The sequence below is a fragment of the Jaculus jaculus genome, chromosome 1, assembly GCF_020740685.1.
Source record: "Jaculus jaculus isolate mJacJac1 chromosome 1, mJacJac1.mat.Y.cur, whole genome shotgun sequence".
In the NCBI taxonomy this organism is placed as follows: Eukaryota; Metazoa; Chordata; class Mammalia; order Rodentia; family Dipodidae; genus Jaculus; species Jaculus jaculus.
In genome coordinates, this window is record NC_059102.1 from 11,738,124 (window position 1) to 11,760,143 (window position 22,020).

The 22,020-nt window shown below is 47.4% G+C and overlaps 1 protein-coding gene across 4 annotated transcripts in view; it reads right to left on the reverse strand.

Moving 5' to 3' along the window:
* The window catches only part of Tacc2 (transforming acidic coiled-coil containing protein 2), a 218,070-nt gene that overhangs the window by 184,447 nt on the left and 11,603 nt on the right, over positions 1–22,020 (reverse strand). For all 4 annotated transcript variants that reach the window (XM_045153732.1, XM_045153246.1, XM_045154750.1 and 1 more), the window contains exon 3: positions 9,076–9,188. In XM_045153732.1, coding sequence (XP_045009667.1) covers positions 9,076–9,188 — 113 coding nt within the window. The remainder of the gene's footprint in view (positions 1–9,075; positions 9,189–22,020) is intronic.

A 22,020-nucleotide genomic window follows, 5' to 3' on the forward strand; every position in this document is an offset into this window, starting at 1 on the left:
ACCCATGTTCGACTCTCCAGATCCCATGTAAGCCAGATACACAAAGGTGAGGCAAGCACACAAGGTTGCACGTGCCCACTAGGTGGCGCAAGCATCTGGCATTCAATTGCAGTGGTTGGAGGCTCTAGCACACCAATTCTCTGTCTCTCTCCCTCTCTCTCTCTCCTCCCCCCATAAAAAATTGTTTACAGGGCTATGGAGCTAAATAGAGAGTTCTCAAAGGAAGAAATACGAATGGCATATAAACATCTAAAAAAACATCTAAAAAAAAATGTTCTACGTCACTGGTCATCAGGGAAATGCAGATTAAAACTACATTGAGATTCCATCTCACTCCTGTCAGATTGGCCACCATCATGAAAACAAATGATCATAAATGTTGGCGGGGATGTGGAAAAAAAGGAACCCTTCTGCACTGCTGGTGGGAATGCAATCTGGTCCAGCCATTGTGGAAAACAGTGTGGAGGTTCCTAAAACAGCTAAACATTGATCTACCATATGACCCAGCTATAGCACTCCTAGGCATATATCCAAAGGACTCATCTCATTTCCTTAGAAGTACATGCTCAACCATGTTTATTGCTGCTCAATTTATAATAGCTGGGAAATGGAACCAGCCTAGATGTCCCTCAACAGATGAGTGGATAATGAAGATGTGGCACATTTATACAATGGAGTTCTACTCAGCGATAAAGAAAAATGAAGTTATGAAATTTGCAGAAAAATGGATGGACCTGGAAAGGATTATACTAAGTGAGGTAACCCAGGCCCAGAAAGCCAAGCGCCACATGTTCTCTCTCATATGTGGATCCTAGCTACAGATGACTGGGCTTCTGCGTGAGAATGAAAGTACTTAGTAGCAGAGGCCAGTAAGGTAAAAAGGAGACATAAAGGGTAGAGAAAGGAAGGGAGGAGGATACTTAATAGGTTGATATTGTATATATGTAATTACAATGATTGTAATGGGGAGGTAATATGATGGAGAATAGAATTTCAAATGGGAAAGTGTGGGGGTGGGGAGGGAGGGAATTACCATGGGATATATTTTATAATCAAGGAAAATGTTAATAAAAATTTTTAAAAAATTGTTTACAAAAAGGGAGGGGGAATGGTTTCTTACCAACATTTTGGGATGTAACATGAGAGTCACCAAAATAGCATAAGGTTAATGCTAAGACAATTAATTATGACCCTCACTTGAGTCCATACCTACAGCGACCCGCGTAGGGAAGCCCACCCCATACTCTCCAGTGTGTCTCATCTTTCTTTCCACGTGCCCTTCTTCCTCCCTCATGCTTAAGCCCATTAAAATATGTTTAATACGCTGGGCGTGATGGCACATGTGCTTAATCCCAGCATTAAGGAGGCAGAGGTAGGGAGTTCAAGGCCAACCTGGGGCTACAGAGTGTGTTTCAGGTCAGCCTGGGCTAGAGTGAGACCCTACCTCAAAATCTCCCTCCCCCCGCCAAAAAAAAAAAATAATATATATATATGTATATATATATGTATGTATATATATATATGTATGTATGTTTCATAAAACCTCCAACGCTGTTTCATATTGGTTAGTCCAAAAATTCTTTCCTGCATTAAAGCCACCAAGCCTGAGTTTTCCTGAATTGTGGCCCTAAAATATTAAGAGAAGACATCAGGTTGCTAAAGATGACAGTGTGGAGCTTTCTGTTCCCTCACCACTGCCATTTGGCCAGTGTTTTTACCTTATCAGCCTGTATCCTGTCCAGCATATCTCAGAAGCCACCCTTTGATTCCAGTTACTTAAAAAAAAAAATCCTTAGATTAACTCATAGAACAATGTAACTTCAGAAGCACTTACATCATATATATATTATACATAATAATGTATATTATATACATATGGCTGTTTTTAGAATATTTGTATTTATTTTTGAGAGGGAGGAAGGGAGAAAGTGTGTATGAGATCTGAGCTCCCCAGGGCCTCCTGCCACTATAAAAGAACTCCAGAAATGTATTCCACGTTGTGCATCTGGTTTTGTGAGGGTTCTGGGGAATTTAAATCCTGGCCAGCAGGCTTTGCAAGCAAGTGTCTTAACCACTGAGCCATCTCCTCAGTTCATACAGAGTTATTTTTTTTCATGGTAGGGTTTCACGTTAGCCCAGGCTGACCTGGAATTCACTCTGTAGTCTCAGGGTGGCCTTGAACTCACGATTATCCTCCTACCTCTGCCTCCTGACTGTTGGAATTAAAGGCGTGTGCCACCACACCTGCCTTTATATAACTCTTTTTTTCTTTTCTTTTTGTTTGTTTTTCGAGGTAGGGTCTCACTCTGGCCCAGGCTAACCTGGAATTCACTATGTAGTCTCATGGTGGCCTCGAACTCATGGCGATCCTCCTTCCTCTGCCTCCTGTGTGCTGAGATTAAAGGCGTGTGCCACCACGCCTGGCTTTATATAGCTCTTTTTAAGACACGAAAAGCCATCACATATTGGATGGTTGTGTGCTGCCCTTTTCCTAAGCGCCTCTCCCTCTTCTAATGCCTGTGTTTAAATCTGTTAAAACTTTGCTTCATACTGACTCCTGAAATTCTTCAGTTTAGTCAAAAGTCCCATCTTTACCTGAGTTCAAGTCTCTACAAAGACCCAATCTCCTGTGCCCTCTCTACACTGCTGAAGATGGGATGCCTGATCAAGTTTGAGAGCCATAGGATAGAGGTTGAGACTCCAAGCAATGCTCTGGTCCTCTGCCTAGAAGTCAGTCAGCTCTGAGGTGCCTTTATTGGAAGAATGAGAAGTGTGATGTCCAAGCACAGGAAATGACCAACATCCAACACTTTTTGCTTAACAGAGAGAGAAGAGAGAGGAGAATGGACGTTCCAAGGCCTCTAGCCACTGCAATTAAACTCCAGATACATGCGCACATCACTGTGTGCATCTGGCTTACGTGGGTTCTGGGAAGTCAAACCTGGATCCTTAGGCTTCACAGGCAAGTGTCTTTACTGGTAAGCCATCTCTCCAGCCCTCAAACAACTTTTGGCCCAGGCAAACAGTAGCTTCCTCTGCTACAGCCCAGTAAAGAGCTCCGTTATCTGGAGGAAGGTCACATAAGGTCGGCTGAGTTTTGAAGGTTTCACTCCTAGTTACTGGTACATAAGGAGAGAAGGTCTCCAGGAGATGGTGGGCATGGGCTGGACCAGACACGGGCACCCAGGCCAGCTGTGTGGGGAGGGCATGGTGAGTAATAAAAAGGGTCTCCTGGATTAAGTTTGCTTTTGCTGAGGAGCCCCCTCAATAACCCAGGACCAGAGCTGGAGAGATGGCTTGGCACTTAAAGGCACTTAACTGCAAAGCCTGGTGGCCTGGATCAGATTCTCCAGTGCCCACGTAAAGCCAGATGCACAAAATGGGCATGCATCTGGAGTTCATTTGCTGCGGCACTGGGCTATGATGAGCTCATACTCATATCCTCTCTCTCTCCCCTTGCAAATAAAAAGATAAAAATATTTTTGAAAAGTAAAAAGGAAGGAGGAGGAAGGAAGAAAGGAAGAGAGGGAGGGAAGGAAGAAGGGAGGGAGGAAGGAAGGAAGGAAGGAAGGGAGGGAGAGAGGGAGGAAGGAAGGGAGGGAGGGAGGGAGGAAGGAAGGAAAGAAAGAAAACCCAGGACCAGCCAGATGGGCATCTTGATGTAGTCTGGACCATGCAGGGCCGAGTGCCAACAGCGACACCTTGTGGCAAAGAGCAAGCAAGGCAGCTGACTGATGGGCCGTTCTTTGAGAGCCTAGCGCCTCCTATTCAGGTGAGGAGCTACCCACTTTGGGGGATGTGAAAACCTCAGGTACAATCTAGAGAGACGGAAGGGTCTGCAGGTGAAAGAGGGAAATGGTTGCCACTAGGACTGATTATATGAAAGGCCCCAATCCTCTGCTTCCTTGCTTGTGGTGTGGAGATCAAAGGTGAATCTCTCTCCCTATACAGTGACTGCCCCCGCCACCAGTATCTGATACAGATTGGCTCCAAGGCCCCCAAACTTTGAGGTGCTCAAGTCTCTCTATGCAACTGCACAGTGTGTGTGTGTGTGTGTGTGTGCGTGTATAAACGTATGTTATTGTTTTAATTTTTTAAAAAAAAAAACTGGTTTTTGGCCAGGCGTGGTGGCTCATGCCTTTTTTTTTTAATTATTTATTTATTTATTTGAGAGCGACAGACACAGAGAGAAAGATGGATAGAGGGAGAGAGAGAGAATGGGCGCGCCAGGGCTTCCAGCCTCTGCAAACGAACTCCAGACACATGTATCTGGTTTACGTGGGACCTGGAGAATCGAACCTTAGGCTTCACAGGCCTGCGCCTTAACCACTAAGTCATCTCTCCAGCCCATTTTAAATTTTTTGAGACTGTGTTGCACTATATCCCTGGCTGGGATGCTCTATGTGGCCCAGGTTGACCTCAAATTTATGGTCTTCTTCCTGCCTCTACCCCCAAATGCTGGGATTATAGGCACACATCACTGTGCCCAGCTAGATTACTTGTACTAACCCAATAGAATGGAAATGATTCTGTACTGTTTGGGGAATAATGGTGCGGTGGGGGGAGGGGGGAAGGCTCATGTGCATTGCAAATGAAATTACCCCGTCTACAGCTGGTTAAATCCACCAGGTCGGACCCAAAGGACAGGAGGCTAACCAGCCATATTCTCTGTGCGCCTCCACGATCAGCAGCAGGTCCAGCTGCATTTGCCTCTGGAGTTTTTCCAAGGAGAGCACACACTCAGCCTGACTGAAGTCGGTAGTTCTCACCTTCTGTAAAAGCCTGTGCACACCTTTGGTCCCAGCATTTGAGAGGCAGAGGTAGGAGGTTCACTGCACTGTGAGTTTGCGGCCACCCCGAGACTACGTTGTGAATTCCAGGTCAGCCTCCATAGTGTGGGGCTGAGGACTAACCAGGAAACCCCATTCTCCAGGGGTTTACCGCACGGCTGTCATGGAGTCAGGATGCTGGTGGAGACGGAGCAAATGCTGGGTGTCGGACGGGACCACCAGACACGACAAGTGTGGGAGAGGAGGAGAAAGCAGAAAAGCAGCCCTGGGCAGTGGGGGAGCTCCAGAGTCTCCCTGGCTTCCTGACGGTCCTCAGGCTGGAGCAGAGGGGATAGCCTCAAGTGTGTGCTCCCTGATTTGCATGTGGCAGGGGAGCAGCAGAGTCACGGGTACCAGGGACCCTGTGGCCAGAGTGACGGGCACCTGTGGGGGAGGGCGTATTGAACGACAACATGGATTTTGTATATGCAGAGCATTTAGCATAGTGTCTGGCACCCATATGCAAAATGAGTGTTAAATGTCATTGTGTTCTTTATTTTTTTTAAATTTTTTATTTATGTATTTGAGAATGACAGACAGACAGAGAGAAAGAGGCAGAGAGAGAGAGAGAGGGAATAGGCGCGCCAGGGCTTCCAGCCTCTGCAAACGAACTCCAGACGCGTGCGCCCCCTTATGCATCTGGCTAACGTGGGTCCTGGGGAATCGAGCCTCGAACCAGGGTCCTTAGGCTTCACAGGCAAGTGCTTAACCACTAAGCCATCTCTCCAGCCCTGATTATTCTTTTTATTTTTATTTTGTTGTTGTTTTTCAAGGTAGGGTCTTAGTCTAGCCCAGGCTGACCTGGAATTCACTACGGAGTCTCAGGGTGGCCTCGGAACTCACAGCGATCCTCCTACCTCTGCCTCCCGAGTGCTGGGATTAAAGGCGTGCGCCACCACGCCTGGCTTTATCATTCTGTTTTAAAACGTTATTTATTTATTTGCACATATATGGGGGGGGTGTGCCTCAGGAACACAGGCACCACTTTGTGTCTGGCTTTATTTATACGGGGGCTAGGGAATTGAACCTGGACTGACAAGCTTTGTAAGCAAGTATTTTTAAAGGATGAGCCTTTCCCCCAGCCCCTTACTGCTATTAAGAGAGGGGTAGAGTCGGGGTGACTGGACCCCTGAAGGTGAAAAGCATAGGAGAGTCTGCACTTGCTAGCAATCCAAGACGATCTGACTTCTTATCTCTTGCCTAGTTCCCCTAGTCCTGCTTTTCCAAAAACAACCAGACCCCTCCTAGGAGGGAGGTCTTTCATAGGATTTAAACATTGTGGTTGATCAAGTTCAGCCTTCCATCCCCCCACCCCAACTTGGTGCCCGAGCTAATCTCTTCCTCACACAGCCTCTAGTCCTAACCAACCAGCAGACCCTCTGGTTCACCTGAGCTGGAAGACATTCCACCACTTAAAGGTTATAAATACCTTTGCAAGGGGAGGGCAGGCTCTCTGAGCACTTAGGAACTTCCAGCTGTGGGTGGATTGTTCCCTCCTGGGCCCAGGCCCTAGCACAAGCCCAGCCGGAAGGGCCCCCTAACCCTCACTCTCCGCATGGGTTCTTTATCCCCTCCAGCTCCCCATGTGGCAGGAGCTCCTTGAACTTCCTTTCCATGCTTTTCTTGAGGCCCTCCACCTGGGATCTCTATCCGCATGGGTGCCTTTATTTAGCTCTACTTCCCTCAATAAATGTAATAATTTAATAATTGTCCTCCTCAGTTTTCTTTTTATTCAATGCTTTGACTAAAACTAGAAAAGAACCTAGGGTTTGGGGTTCAAGGACTTTCCTGGATCCTTAGCACCCCACTACATTATCTTTCTAGATGATTCCAAGGCTGGTGTGACTCACACAGGAACCTTGTTCCGTCTCCACAAGCATCCTGACTCCATGATGGATGTGCAGTAAACCCCTGGAGAATGGAGTTTCCTGGTTAGTCCCCAGCCCTGCACTACGGAGGATGTCCTGGAATTGACTCTGTAGTCTCAGGGTGGCAGCAAACTCAGTGAGCCTCCTACCTCTGCCTCTGAAGTGCTAGGACCAAAGGTGTACACTGGCAGACATCAAATAAAAGAGACTGATTGAGAGGGGGAGGGGATATGATGGAGAGTGGAGTTTCAAAGGGGAAAGTGGGGGGAGGGAGGGAATTACCATGGGATATTGTTTACAATCATAGAAGTTGTCAATAAAAAAAACACCACCAACAACAACAACAAAAAGGACATCTCTTTCTATGCCAAAATTTGCATGCCAAGGAGACCATTCTTCTGCACTGGAAAGTAGTAATTGACTAAAGCTTCCAATGACAAAAGACCTTTGAGCCCATTTTACTCTCAATCCAGCTGCGACAGGACCAGAACAATTCCTCACCGCTCCTAAGAGATCCCAGACGCCCAGAGGCTGGAAGAGCTTTGGGCCTTGGGCCAGCAGTGGGACCCCTCGAGTGGGATTCCAGAAAAGATAATTCCATCCATTACTCTCATGGTCACTGGAGCCAGCTTAGAAGCCTGGTTTTGTGATAGGAAAGAAGCTAGATTCACTGAGTCACTGTAAGAGTTAATTGCTGAGAAGCTAAAACTTATCTTTGTCCCCAAGGAAGGAACTGTCCAGAAAGAGTCCAAAGGGATGACAAGAAGGAAAAACAGTTTAGGCTAAAACAAAGTAAAATGGAGTTCATTGTTAGGGTGGCCTGACTCCAGAAATGACTGATATGCAAATTGCCACATCTTGTTTGCACACTCTCCCTTCCCCTTGGCTATGACGACTACAAAATGGAAATAACATCTTAGCTCAGAGCCAAAGGCTCTTTGGAGGGCTACCTTGGGCTTTTTGGCCTGCTGGGTAATAAACCCTACTTTCACTCATTCTGGCATTGGAGTGATCTTTCCAGAGAGGAAGTCCCCAAATGTGGTAGGAAAGAAGCTAAATGTTGAACTGATTCACTGAGTATTCTAAGTGTTTAATGTTGAAAGCTTGCTGAGCAGCTGTGGGGAGAGGGCCTGGAGCGACAAGGAGAGGCCCTGTTGAGAGGACAAAGGTCTCAGGTTCCACTCAAGGTATCCCTCGTGATTCCTTTAATGCAGAGAACTCTGCCCCATCTGACCAGTTCCCTAAAGAAATCTGATGTTCAGGCCCAGAGAATCTAAGCATCCAAAATACGGCCTTACTACTGGCCTGGCAGTTCCTGACACCAGGGGGCGCTCTTCCACATGCAAAGCAATGGTGCAATGTCACTTTTCACCTTCTGGTTTCAAAAAGCTATTCTAGCCAGGGGCGGGGGCACATGCCCAGCACTCTGCAAGTGGCAGGAGGATCGTTGTGAGTTCAAAGCCAGCCTGAAACGTGATAGTGAATTCCAGGTCAGCCTGAGCTAGAGCAAGATTTTACTTGAAAAAAAAAAAAAAAGACAAAAAGCTATTATAAGACATGCTGTGACCTGAAGTTTCACTGCCTGTGACAGGGAGCTGATCATTCAGTTCTACCAAGGAGTTCCTATTTTTTTTTTTTCCTTTCAGACCTTTAATTATAGACTCCCGGGAACTATTAACAAATTATGCTAACCAGATCAAGGCTTATTCATGAGCTGAACCCACAAGCAGTCCCCATATGGTTCTAGTGTGTTTGGCCTGTGTTCCTGATAGAAGCCAAGCGCTGGACTCTCTGCTTGAGAATACCTCCAAAACTAAGAGCCAAACACTGGGCGGAGAAAGTGCAGCAAGGAGCTATGGAAACCGGGCCGGGGGGGGGGTAGTTATAACAAAACATTGACCACTGGGCCACGTGTGCACTGGCCACAGGCCACAGCCACAGTGTGGCCATGTTGGTTGTTGGAGCCCATCCACTGGCCTCCCTGGGTGGCTTTAAGAACTGCCTTCTGAATCCTCTGTTCTGCGGCCGGTGCCTGCCATTGCCTCCACCCTGAAATACAGACATCACTCAGCCACACATGAAGCCCCGTTGGAAGCCTCGGTCTTCATCGTTTCTAGTTTTGATCATGAAGCTGAACAACCTGGAGTATTGCTGGGACACTAATTTGCTAATTTCATCTTTGGGCGGAAAACCTATTAATCTACCAACCGCTGCAGGCCTAACCAATGACAGAGTTCTATGAACCACAGGTCCCACATCTAACCTCTGAGAACATCTTATGCGTGTTACAGCGAACTCCCACAGCAAGTGCTAAAGGAGGCAGTGAGCGAGCCATGCCCCGGGCTATGATGTCCATCTTGCAGAGCTGGGCGTCCTACCTGGACAAATCCTCACGGCCAGGGGTTCTGGACGAGTCCCCTTGCTTCCTCGATAAGATGCGACTGTCCTCGTGTGGTCGCAGGGTCGGTGGACTCTGAGCTGAAGAAGTCCTCTGAGCCAGAAGGAAGAAATGGGAAAGGAAGTCAGCTAAGAATCTATAAAGACACGGAAACATTGACCAGCAGGCCACTGACCAAAGCTCAGGGCAATGGCGTTACATTCAAAGGCGGAGTGAGGCTTTGAGGATGCGATGGGAGGTGGGCAGAGCGGATGTAGCCCCTGCACTCATCTCCGGAGCAGAAAGCCAAGCACACAGTTCCAACTGAGCAGAGGGACTGATTTGGTAAGGAAACCCAGGATGGCAATACCTTTCCAACACTGGGAGCCCCCGGCAAGGAACAGGGGTATTTTTATGTTATTTTATTTTGAGATCTGTTCTTATGATCTTGTTCAGACTTGTTTAAAATTCCAGGTTCAATTGATTTTTCCTTCTGGGAAAAATCCCAGTAGCTGGGACTACAGGAGGGTACGCCTGGATCAGTAGAAATGTGGCATTCACTCCAAGACCTTAAGATAAGCAGGAGTCAGTGTCTTTCTTCTCCACACCCCCCCACACACACACACCCAAGACCTGGAGGGAGAAAGCCAAGTGACAGGAGGAGGTGATTCTTGTAAATCTGACCCACGATCTTGGGTTTCCTGCCACCCTTTCTTTCACCCCCACAATCAGCTTGCCCACCGTTGATTAAAGGCGTGCACCACCACGCCCGGCTGATTTTAATTATTTCTAAAAATTATTTATTTATTTTTATGTTTTTGAGACAGAGTCTTGCTATGTAGGCCTGGTTGGTCTGGAACTCGCTAAATAGCCCAGGCTGGGCTCAAGCTCATGGTAATCCTCTTGTCTCAGCCTTTCAAGTGGTGGGATTACAGTTGTACATCACCACACCTGGCTTTATTTTATTTTATTTCTTTATTTATTGCTGGTTCTAGGGATTGAACCCAGCACCTTGTCCGTGCTAGGCAATCATCCTACCACTGAGACACTCTCCAGATCACTGTTGATTTTCACAACCCAGATAAAAAGTATGCACCTCAGTAAAAACTTTAAATCACAGGTCAGATTGTTGAGCTCTAATTAACTTTTTTGTTTGTGTTTGGTTTTGTTTGTTTGGGTAGAGTCTCACTCTAGCACAGCCTGACCTGGCACTCATTTTGTAGTCCTAGGCTGGACAGATGTGAGCCCTGTGGTGTCCCCCATAAACTCAGGTGTTCTGAATGCTAGGTTCTGAGCTGATAGTGATTTGGGAATTAACACCTCCTAGAGGCAGTGTATTATTGGGGGCGGGCTTATGCATATCATAGCCAGTTTCTCCTTGCCAATGTTTGGCACACTCTCCTGTTCCTGTTGTCCACCTTATGTGGGCCAGGGGGTGAGGTCCACCCTCTTCTCATGCCATAGTTTTCCCTGCCATCATGGAGCTTCCCCCTCGAGCTGTAGCCAAAATAAACCTCTTTTTTCCCCCAATCTGCTCTTGGTTGGGTGATTTCTACCAGCAATGAGAACCTGACTGCAACAGTAAAGTGGTACCAAGAGTGGGGTTGCTGCTAGACACCTGACTGTGTGGCTTTAGCCTTTTGGAGCTGATTTTCAAGAGGTATTTGGTTCCCCCCCACCACCGCCCCCTGCAAGGTAGAGTCTCACTCTAGCCCAGGTTGACCTGGAATTCTCTATATAATCTCAGGGTGGCATCAAACTCATAGCAATCCTCATACCTCTGCCTCCCAAGTGCTGGGATTAAAGGCATGAGCCACCATGCCCAGATCAAGAGGTATTTGGAAGGATTTAAAACCTTGGCCTAAGAGACGCTTTGCAGTGCTGTAAGTACAGCTTGATTGAATATTCTGGTCAGAGTTGCAAGACCTGAAGGCAGTAAAAACTATGGACTGAAGTTTGGCTTATGAGGGTGAGAAAGAGCTTCGCTTGAATTGGGCTAGAAGCAAGTTGTGAGAGAGGTTTGCTGTTATGCCCATGTCTTGAGAAGTTGTGCAGGGTTTCTTTGTGTAGAAATGAACTGGTGTGAGCAAAGGGATATGACACAGGAAAAAAATGAAATATTTGGGTAAATTGCTGCCTATTTAGCTGCAATTGAGAGATTACAACCTTTGAGATTGGGCCAGCTGAACTGCACTGGGGCAACAGAAAGAATGTAGACTCTTTTGAAGGAGTCTGAGTGTTCAAGGAGTGTTCTGTTTTTCAAAGTCTGCTTTATTCCCCCCCATGGATTAACAAATTGGCACTCTACCTGGTATTGTGGAGTATAAAAAATGCAGAAAAGAGAGGTTGAGTTTGTAACACGGTCTTGTGTTTTGGAAATTCCATGGGCAGTGTGAAGCAGGTTTGCTGGATGCCTGCATGGAGACCCCATGGGGCCATGAGGATGTCTCATGGGTTGCAATGGAGATGCCAGGACCATGAGATGGCTGCTAAGGAAAGCTGCCGGCCCTGATGAAGTTTTCTAGGACTGTGAGTAGCCTAGATGGAGGGGTGGAATTGGAATTCCAGAGACTTGTTGCTGGTTAGAATTATCAGACTTGAAGATTTGTCATTGACTAGAATTGTTGGGGTTGGAGTTACAGAGTTTGAGATTTGCCCTGGTTGTTTTAAATCTTGTATTGATTGAATATTTCTTTGCTACACCCAATGCTATCTTTTGCAGTGTGAATGTTAATTCTTTGCCATTACGGGTTTTGGGGGATTTTTTTGGCGTTATGGCTCAGTTTAAAGATCTTGGGCTATGGGGATGTATGAACATCATTGGAATTGATACAAACTATGGGGATTTTTAAAGTTGGATGAATGCATTGCATTTTACATCATGTATGGTTATCAGTTTTTGGGGGCCTGGGGTGGATTGTGGTGGTTTGACTCAGGTGTTCCTCATAGACTTAGGTGTTCTGAATGCTAGGTTCCCAGCTGATGGAGATTTGGGAATTACTGCCTTCTGGAGGCAGTGTATTGTTGGGGGTGGGCTTATGGGTGTTATAGCCAGTTTCTCCTTGCCAGTGTTTTAGCACACTCTCCTGTTCCTGTTGTCCACCTTATCTTGCCAAGGGGTGATGTCCTCTCTCTGCTCATGCCATTGTTTACCCTGCCATCATGGAGCTTCCCCCTCGAGCCCGTAAGCCTCTTTTTTCCCACAATCTGCTCTTGGTTGGGTGATTTCTACAGCAATTTGAACCTGACTGCAACATGCCCCAACCTAAGCAATGAACAGACAGAGAAAAAAAGGGGGGGTCTGGAGAGATGGCTTAGTGGTTAAAGCACTTGCCTGCAAAGCCTAAGGACCCATGTTCAATCTCTCTCCAGATACCATGTAAGCACAAAGGTGAGGCAAGCGCAAGGTTGCACATGCCCACTAGGGGGCGCAAGCATCTGAGGCGCAATTACAGTGGCTGAGGTCCTAGTGTGCCAATTCTTTCCTTCTTTCTTTCTTTCTTTCTTTCTTTCTTTCTTTCTTTCTTTCTTTCTTTCTTTCTTTCTTTCTTTCTTTCTCCCTCCCTCTCTCTCTCTCTCTCTCTCTCTCTAAAAAGAAAATGAACAGAAGGAGAAAGGATCAGACCTTGGTTCTAACTATGGAGAGGAAGGTCCCTGTGATGCATTTCCCCAGCAGAGTAACTACAACAGGGCTCAGATCCAGCTCTGCAGAAGAGAAAAGGGTGAGCCTGTCCTTTTCCAGCCCTCCACCCTCCTCTTCCTCCTACTCCACTGCCTCCCTGTCAGCTAACCTACCAAAACTGTGGTAGTTTGAATGGATGGTCCCCAGTATATATTCAGGATTTCATCAAAAGGTTTGTAATTTAGATCTGCAGCCACCTGGCTGGAGAAGATGTCACTGGGCAGATCCTAGCGTCCAGCCCTAAGGTGTGGGGGTGTATTTGGAATTCTAGTCTAAAGATATGCAAAGTGGGCTGGAGAGATGGCTTAGCGGTTAAGGCGCTTGCCTGCAAAGCCAACAGACCCAGGTTCCATTACCCAGGACCCATGTAAGCCATATGCATAAGGGGGCACATGTATCTGGAGTACATTTGCAGTGGCCAAAAACCCTGGCACACCCATTCTCTCTCCCTCTCTATTTGCCTTTCTCTCAAATAAATTAAACAAATAAATAAGTAAATAAGCTATATAAAGTGTCTGAGTTTTACCTGGAGTTCTTACTGTGCTGTGCGGAGTGGCTTTTGGATTTTGGCTTCTGGCTTTTCTCTTTCTGTGCTCAGACCCGTGAAAGCAAGCCAGCTTCTTCTGCCATTATGGAACTTTCCCTGCTTAAATAAATCCCTTCCTCCCATAACTGTGCCTGGTCTGGAAGTTCATCCCAGTGACCTGAAGCTGCCCACCACAAGAACAGTACCCTTTCTCTCAGCAGAAACATGTTTGGACGGAGATGTAGCTCAGTGGTACGTGCTCATTAGGTACAAGATCTGGGCTTGATCCCCAATCTCAATAACAAGTAAAAGTAACAGAGCTTTCCACATAAATGGTGTGTTAAACTCAAAATGCCTGCTTATTAAACAGGCAGGCAAAATAATGTTTTCCATTTTCTGGATAAGAAATAGAGCTAGGAGTTCAATGGGAGAGAGAGAAATCACCAGTGGAGATACAGTGGACACTGCAAGCCTTAAATTTGGCCAGCCAGGCCAAAAACAATAGTAGCATATCTGTTATGGGGGAAACCAACTGCCCTCTAATTGGGCAGGAGGCCCGCTCCATGGGAGGAAATACATACCTGATACAGAAAACCTACAACAAGGGAAGTCATGAGCCCTAGGGGTGTAACGTCTGCTGCTGTCTGGCTAAATGTACATACTATGCTCACCAAACTGCCCACTAAGCACTTCTCTTAATGTTCATACCCTTATATTAATGTTATTCTCACTTTTGGTTAGAGAACCTTCTCTTTTCAGATGGCAGTGACTTTGGAATGACTCAGAAGGCATAATGGTGCTGGGAAGAAATGACAGAGGAGTGCTCAGCACTGCAATATCTCTATCACACCTTCCAAGGCTCAGGTTCCATTGTGGAAGAGGAGGCAGAAAGAATGTAAGCGCCAAAGGAAGTGTAGGGCTCCTTACAACGTGCTCTTCCAGACACAAAATGGCCTGGATATCCATGACCTCACAGTGCCTGGCACTACCTACATAAGACCATCATAATAGGAGGAAAAGATCATGACATCAAAATAAAAGAGGCTGATTGAGAGGGAGAGGGGATATGATGGAGAGTGGAGCTTCAAAGGGGAAAGTGGGGGGAGGAAGGGAATTACCATGGGTTATTGTCTACAATTACAGAAGTTGTCAATTAAAAAAAATAATATATACATACCTACATAAATAAATAAAAAGAAATAGAGCTAGGCAGTGATTTTTCTCAGGTCTGTGCTTTCTACAGTAATGATGTGGTCAGAATGTGAAATGTCCCCATCAGCTGACGTGTTTGAACACTTGGTCTCACCCGGTGGCACTGTTTGAGAAGGCTGTGGAGCCTTTGTTGGAGGAAGTGGTCACTGGGGGTCGGGCCTTGAGGTTTCATAGCCTGGTTGTACTTCCTGTTCATTCTTTCTGGTTCCTATCTGTGGAGACACTATGACCAGCTGCCTCCCTGCCATGATGGGCTGTAGTCCTGGAACTGTGAGCCAAAACAACCCCTCCCTCTCCCTCCTGTAAACTGCTCTTTGTCAGGCATTTGGTCACAGCAGTGAGAAAAGTGAGTGATGCAAACAGTAACACCCGCCACTGAGCACTCTTGGGATGACAATGGCCAGTGCATTACTGTGTGCTCTCGAATGCCGTCTAATCCTCACGTGATAGAAAACATTGAACGAAGAAGCCAGACCCAGATGACACTGTAAAACAGTTTTTTTTGTTTTTTTTTTTTTTTTTTGGTTATTTGAGGTAGGGTCTCACTCTAGTCCAGGTTGACCTAGAATTCACTATGTATTCTCAGGGTGGCCTCGAACTCATGGCGATCCACCTACCTCTGCCTCCCAAGTGCTGGGATTAAAGGCATGTGCCACCACACCTGGCTTCTAAAACAGTTTTTATTGTACAAGCTTTACCAGGGAGACAGCGTGACCCCGAGTCTCCTCCCCATCTATGCAGCGGCCTGCTGCTTGTGCGTGATCTGGTTAGTGCAGCCAAGACACACGCACCCCGGGACAAAGGGCTTCTCTGTTCTACATCTGTGCTTTGTTACCACTGGGTTATTACTAAGAAGTTATCTGTTTATGCTCCCAAATCATGTAACCGTAGAAGTTTGTAACCCACCAATAGAGTAAAGAATTTAAGGTGATGTCAGACTGTCTGCCATACTGTCTATAAAACTCCCGAGCGACCAGAGCTCAGGATTCAGGCTTTCAAAGTTATTCCCCTGAGTCCATGTGCACGTGAATAAATTTTCTGATTCTCCACTCTGGTGCTATCTCTGTGTGACTCAGTTTCCTGGAGTACAACCTTAATTTTTACATAAGGATACAGATAAGAGAACAAAGAAAAGCCACTTGCCCAAGATCGCACAGTGTGGAGGTGGTGAAGCCAAGGTTTGGATCTAGCGAATGTTTGACCCCAGAGCCTGTGCTCTTGAACCTAGTCTGTGCAGAAGGGGCAGTTGCCTGTTATGATCTACGCATGCCATCTTGTTGCCAGGCTCAAAGTAACTAAAACAACTGAACATTTAGGAATAAAGGCTAGATTTGATGCCCAGAATAGCACCTGGTGCTGAGGAGGCCATCCAAGAGTATTTGTTGAATATATAAAAATAGATGATTCTCACTTGGTCCGGTGGCCACTTCTGCAAATCAAGGGGTACACGCTCAGCCTTTGCAGCTCTTGCTTTTGTCCCATTTCCTACAATGCCTTTGAACCCCCCTGCTGGTCTCCCCTAGCAACAGTTCTAACTAAGCTTGGTGCTTGCAGAATTTCTGTGGTGTCAACAGTCATCACTACTAAACAGCACAAGTTTCAAAAGACACCCTCGATGTGCCCAAAAGCAGGCTGGAAAGCCCGTCACCGTGCTCACGTGACAGACCAACTGCCCAGCTGCTTACTCATGTCTCTCCTGCGCTGTCATTGCTTGAGTCAACAAACAGTCTTTCTTTGGCTCAGGAATACGCCAGAGCCCTGAGCATATTTTTAAAGCAATCTTTACACTTGCCAGCAGCTTTCTAGTCCTGAAAAATACCCTCCGCCAAGTGCTAAGGCATCTACCATTAAAAATTACGTTTTCATTGACCTTACTTACCTCTCAGCTCCATCTCTCTTGACCATGCAAATCAAATCAGAGCGTGTTCCCTCAGCAGAGCTAGATCATGGCCCGCGTGTCCACCCGTGTCCACTCCTTGAACGGGCTTTGTGAGATCAGGCTAAGTGCAGGTGAATGCTGGGAAGTAGACCAAAGGTCATCCCCATGGCACTAGGAATCGGGTTTCAGAAGCAACTGCCAGGCTGGCCAAATATGGAAAATGAACACATGCTCCTTGCTCCAGCCAGGAGACTGGCCATCAGCCTGTCTATCGAAGGCAACTGCCCTCACCAGTTCAGCAAGATCTTCCCAAATCCTTCCCCACCTTCAGTAGGAACAGGAAAGCAGACCGACGCCCCAGCACAGGCCGAGGGGCATTCCAGCCTCAGGCAGCAGGCGCTTTATCTGGCCAAGAGAGAGAGGGTACAGGGTGGGCTCTCAACCACCCCCACCTGAGTGTTGGCTCGCGTCACTCAGCGTAATGCGGGAGAAACGAACGAGGTTGGGGGTCATGCCTTCCTTTAATTGATGCATAATAGAGCAGCGTGGCATTCACAGGTGACTCTGCTGCAAGAGGCCCCCAATTAAGGCTGGGTGTAGTGGCGCATACCTTTAATCCCAGCACTCAGAAGACAGAGGTAGGAGGATCACTGTGAGTTCAAGGACACCCTGAGATTAGCTAGTGAATTCCAGGTCAGCCTGGGCTAGAGTGAGACCCTACCTTGAAAAGCAAAACAAAGCAAAAAGAAAAAAAAAAGTTTAATTTTTAAAAAGACATGAATGTCATCCTCATGGAATTTAAAGTTTACTGAGGTATGAATGAGCAATGGACAACCACCAACATTAGGGTTGGGAACACAGTCAGGAACTAAAGAAGACCTTTCCGTTCAACTCAGAGCAGCAGGCATATGTAGCTGGAAACACCTCATGAACATTGTAGTTGTCTGAATTTAAGATGTCTCTAGTACCTCATGTGTTTAGATACTTAATTCCCAGCTGGTAGCATTGTTTGGGAAGGTTCTAGAACCTTTGGGAGGTAGGGCCTTGCTGGAGGAAGTATGTCACTGGGGGTGAACCTTGGGGTGTTATAGCCTAGCCCTGCCTGCGTGGCTAAGCTCACTTGTGCTGATATAAAGATGTGATGCCCAGCTGTCTGCTCCTGTCATGCACTCCCTGCCATGATGAAGCTTCCCCTCAAAACTGTAAGCTGGAGGCTGAGAGATGGCGTAGTGGTTAAGGCACTTGCCTGCAAAGCCACAGGACCCGGGTTCGATTCCCCAGGATTCATGTAAGCCAGATGCACATGGTGACAAATGTGTCTGGAGTTGCTTTGCAATGTCTGGAGGCCCTGGCACTCTCATCCTCTCTCTCTCTCTGTCTCTCTCTCTCTCAAATAAATAAATAGAAAGCTGGGAGCTGGAGAGATGGCTCAGCGGGTAAGGTGCTCGTTTGCAAAGCCTAAAGGCCTGGGTTCAATTCCCCAGGAACCACATAAATCCTGATGCATAGAGTGGCACATGCACCTGGAGTTCTGTCTTCTGGGCATATTCAGTATGTACCTGTCATGCATGGTTCCTGAGTGCCTTACTTCATCTAATTGGTACTCAGTACTTACTGATCACCTGATCCTACCCCCTCAGCTTTCCCAGGCTCAGCCTCTAATGGTGCCAAGTCTGCTCAGCTTGTGTGAGATCAACTGTGAGTCCACGTGAGTGAGGTCACATGACACTGGCCTGTCTGAGCTTGGCTCACTTTGCTTATCATAAAGATGCCCAGTTCTATCCATGGTGAATAAGAGCATTTTATTTGCTTGTTTGCGTTTTGTCTGTCTGCATATAAGTTTCACGAGGCAAGAGCCTGGTTCATCTGACCCTCTTTTGGATTCAACACTGTCTCAGCGGGGAGGACCTTCAACCGCTCACCAACTGCTCCCCTGTGCCTGGGTCTGTAGACTGCTGTGCGGAGAGCCCTGAGTCAAACCACAGTGCCCTTATCCTGGCAGGGGCACATTCAGGAGTCCTCAACTAGCACTCCCAAGACAGCCTCTCGTCCTAATGAGAGGGGGTAGAGTTAGGGTAACTGGACCCTGAAGGGAAAAAGGGCAGGAAAGCTTGCACTTGCTAAATCAAAGATGGTCTAACTTCTTATCCCCTGCCTAGAACTATTTTTCCACAGTCAGGACCCCTCCTGGGAGGAAGGTCTTTCAGAAGATTTAAACATTGTGGTTGGTCAAGTTCAGGCCGGGAACTTGGTGTCAGAGCTAATCTCTTCCAGAGACAGCCCCCAGCCCTAACCAAACAGCTGGCCCTCTGGTTCGCCTGGGCCGGAAGACAGCCACCACCCTAAGGTCATAAATACTGATGCAAGGGGAGGGCAGGCACTCCGATCACTTGGGAACTTGCAGCTGTGGGTGAGGTTTTCCTTTGGCCGGGCTCAGAGGGGCTCGACTAGGCCCAGGCCCACCCAGGAGGGGCCCCAGCCCTTACTCTCCACATGGGCTCTTTATCCCCTCCCGCTCCCCACATGGCAGGAGCTCCTTGAACTTTTCTCTCCCCCCCACCCCAGACCCTCTACGTGGAATCTCAGGCTACATGGGTACTTTCCCTTAGCTCTACTTCCCTCAATAAATATAATAATTTAATAATTATCCTTCTCAGTATTTTTTTAAGACTTAAAAAAAAAGATTTTATTTATTTATTAGAGACAGAGAGAGGGAGAGAGAGTGAGAGTGAGAATGGGCACGCCAGGGCCTCTATAGCTACTGCAGATGAACTCCAGATGCATATGCCATCATGTGCATCTGGCTTACATGGGACCTGGAGAATTGAACCTGGGTCTTTTTGCTTTGCAGGCAAGTGTCTTAACCGCTAAGCCATCTCTCCAGCCCCAGGTTTCTTTTTTATTCAATTCTTTGATTAAAATTAATAACTAACTTAGGGTTTGGAGTGCAAGGACTTTCCTGGACCCTTAGCACCCCGTTACATGGAACCCACCACTGACTTGTGGCAGTGGGCAAGTATCTTCTGAACAGCCACACAATACTCAAAAGCAACAGAAGTGAAAGTCAAGGCATATTTCCAACCCCGATTCCCAAACCTTTTCTTTTAGCGAGCTTGTACGAGCTATCCCAGTGCATGTGTGGATGGATGGGGTGGTGACCTGGATTTTCCTCTAACTTCTCCCTTGGCCTTGAGCCAGTCATTGAAACCATGTCGGTAGACCACAGGCCTGGCCATTCTTTGCGACCCTCTGGAGACCAGGGCTGCACCTCTGAGCCTCTTTCTTTGTCGACAAACTGGGGGGTGATCATCCTGAGCTGCCCACGGTCGTGGGGTGCGAGGAAGCCAGCCGAAAGTACACAGGCGAACAGGCTTCACCATGTCTCACACAGTGGCTGCTCTTTCACAGATGCATCCAGCACACCTGGCTGGCCACCGCCCTCAGGGTGGAGTGGCTTTTAAAAGCAGATGCTTGGCACACTTACCCAGGCAGGACGGGGTGCACATCAGTCCTGTGAGAGCCGAGGTTCACCGCCTCCCAGACCACACCCAGGAGCACTCACTAACCCCACCTTCTCTCCAGGAAACCCACTGGGAAGGGAGGTAGACTCCTTTCTCGCACCCTTCCCCAGTCAGGGGCAAACAACACCCCAGGCAGGAGCTGAAACTGTATTGGGCTAGCTGGGTCACTGTGCCCTGAGATTGACAGCTGATTCTGAATGGCATCTTTTTCATGACGAATCAGTTCTGCTCACTGGCAGGGAAGGTGGCGGGGGGGGGGGGGGTGTCGCACCATTTCCAGCGTGCTCCAGGACAAAGGGAATCAAAGTAGACGCAATGGAAGGATTAGGGCTGGCTCCAGGCATTTGCTGACAACAGGAGCCTCGCTCTGGGCACACAGCATGTCAAACAAGCGTACCACAAAATGTTACTTCTAGGTATTACCATGGGATATTTTTTATAATCATGGAAAATGTTAATCAAAATTGTGAAAAGAAAAAAAATGTTAGTTCTAAAAATCGAAACATGCATTACTGATGTCTACTATGTTTGACAGCTTATTAGAGGCGGGTGGGGGTAGGCATTAGGGAGTGAGGAGCAACCCCAAATATTCAAATGCCTGTATCATGCCAACAGTCGGCGACCGACCATGCAGAGCACAAGGGCTGATACCTGTCGAGGTTCAGGGTTGGGAGGCCACAGGCTGACGTTTTGCGAGTCAGTGTCCTCCTGCCGGAAGCAAAGGGCGTCTTGCGGTTAGGATGCGTGGTGGGGAGCAGAGACCTCAAAGGAAGAGGCACCTGTAGCCTGAGAAGTACATGAAGCCCACCAGGGCCGGGGACATGCACACTTGTCCCTTATACTCTTATGACACCGCTGATCTGCAATGCCCAGTCCTTAGTCTAGGGACAGAAGGTTCCTTGAGGCTCACATCGTTCCTTCTAAGCGTTCGCTTTTATATAGAATACAGGGGTTCCAAGCGTATCCTCAACAGATGAAGAGCCTCTGTGATGATGGGTAGGTTGGGAGAGAGTGAGAGGCAAAGAAACCAGTTCGGAGGTGTGACATGAAAGGGTTGTGGGACAGCCACGGATCAAGAGACTGTGACGTATGCTCCTTTTATCGTTTGAGAAATTGCTCCAGTATTGACTGGGCCACTTGTGCCTGCAGGCTGGATGCATGACTGGGCTTAGCTGTCATGATTTGACATTATAGGCACAGTGTCTGATCCCAGAGAGGGGCAGGGTGCCTACCCCAATCAGGGTGGGTCTGCCTCCTCACAGCGGGCAGGTCTAGCTAGAACTTTAGCTGGGAAAAATCCTAACACACACTTAGCACCAACCAGGGCCTCACTCTCTCTCTTTTTAAATTTTATTTTATTTATTTATTTTGATTTTTCAAGATAGGGTTTTGCTCTAGCCCAGGCTGACCTCAAATTCTCTATGTAGTCTCAGAGTAGCCTCAAACTCACAGTGATCCTCTTACCTCTGCCTCCTGAGTTCTAGGATTAAAGGCATGCAGCACCACACCCAGATTTTATCTAAATGTTTTATTTATTTAGTTGCTTATTTATGAGAGAGAGAGAAAGAGGTAGATAGAGAGCAAATGGGCACACCAAGGCCTCTAGCCATTGCAAACAATGAGCCACCTTGTGTATCTGTCTTATGTGGGTACTGGAGAATCAAACCTTGGTCCTTAGGCTTCACTGGCAAGCACCTTAACCACTAAGCCATCTCTCCAGCCCAAGACCTGTCTTCTTTTCCACCAGGCTGAGAATACCACCATGAGTGCTCAAGAATTGAGGACAGCTGAGTAAGATCCAAGAAAGATCCAACTGCATCAAGCTTTGCAGCTCTGGACTCGGCCAACCTGGCAGCTAGAGCCTGTCAGCTGCTCAGTTCTCTAAGCCAGTGGCCCTTTCTCTATGGAAGGTCATTAGAGATGAGCTTCTGTCTCTTGCAATGCCCTAACGTCTCAATTCAGTGGAAATTTGTAAGTCTAAATGATTACTTTAGATTCAATCAATCAACCAATCATAGGGTGATACACGAGATGTGGGAGGTGGCAGTGGGCAGAGTCAAGGGGGTCTTCAGATTCGGGTCTTGCTTGGTAGAACAGCGCATGGCTCCCAGGACGGGGAACGTGAG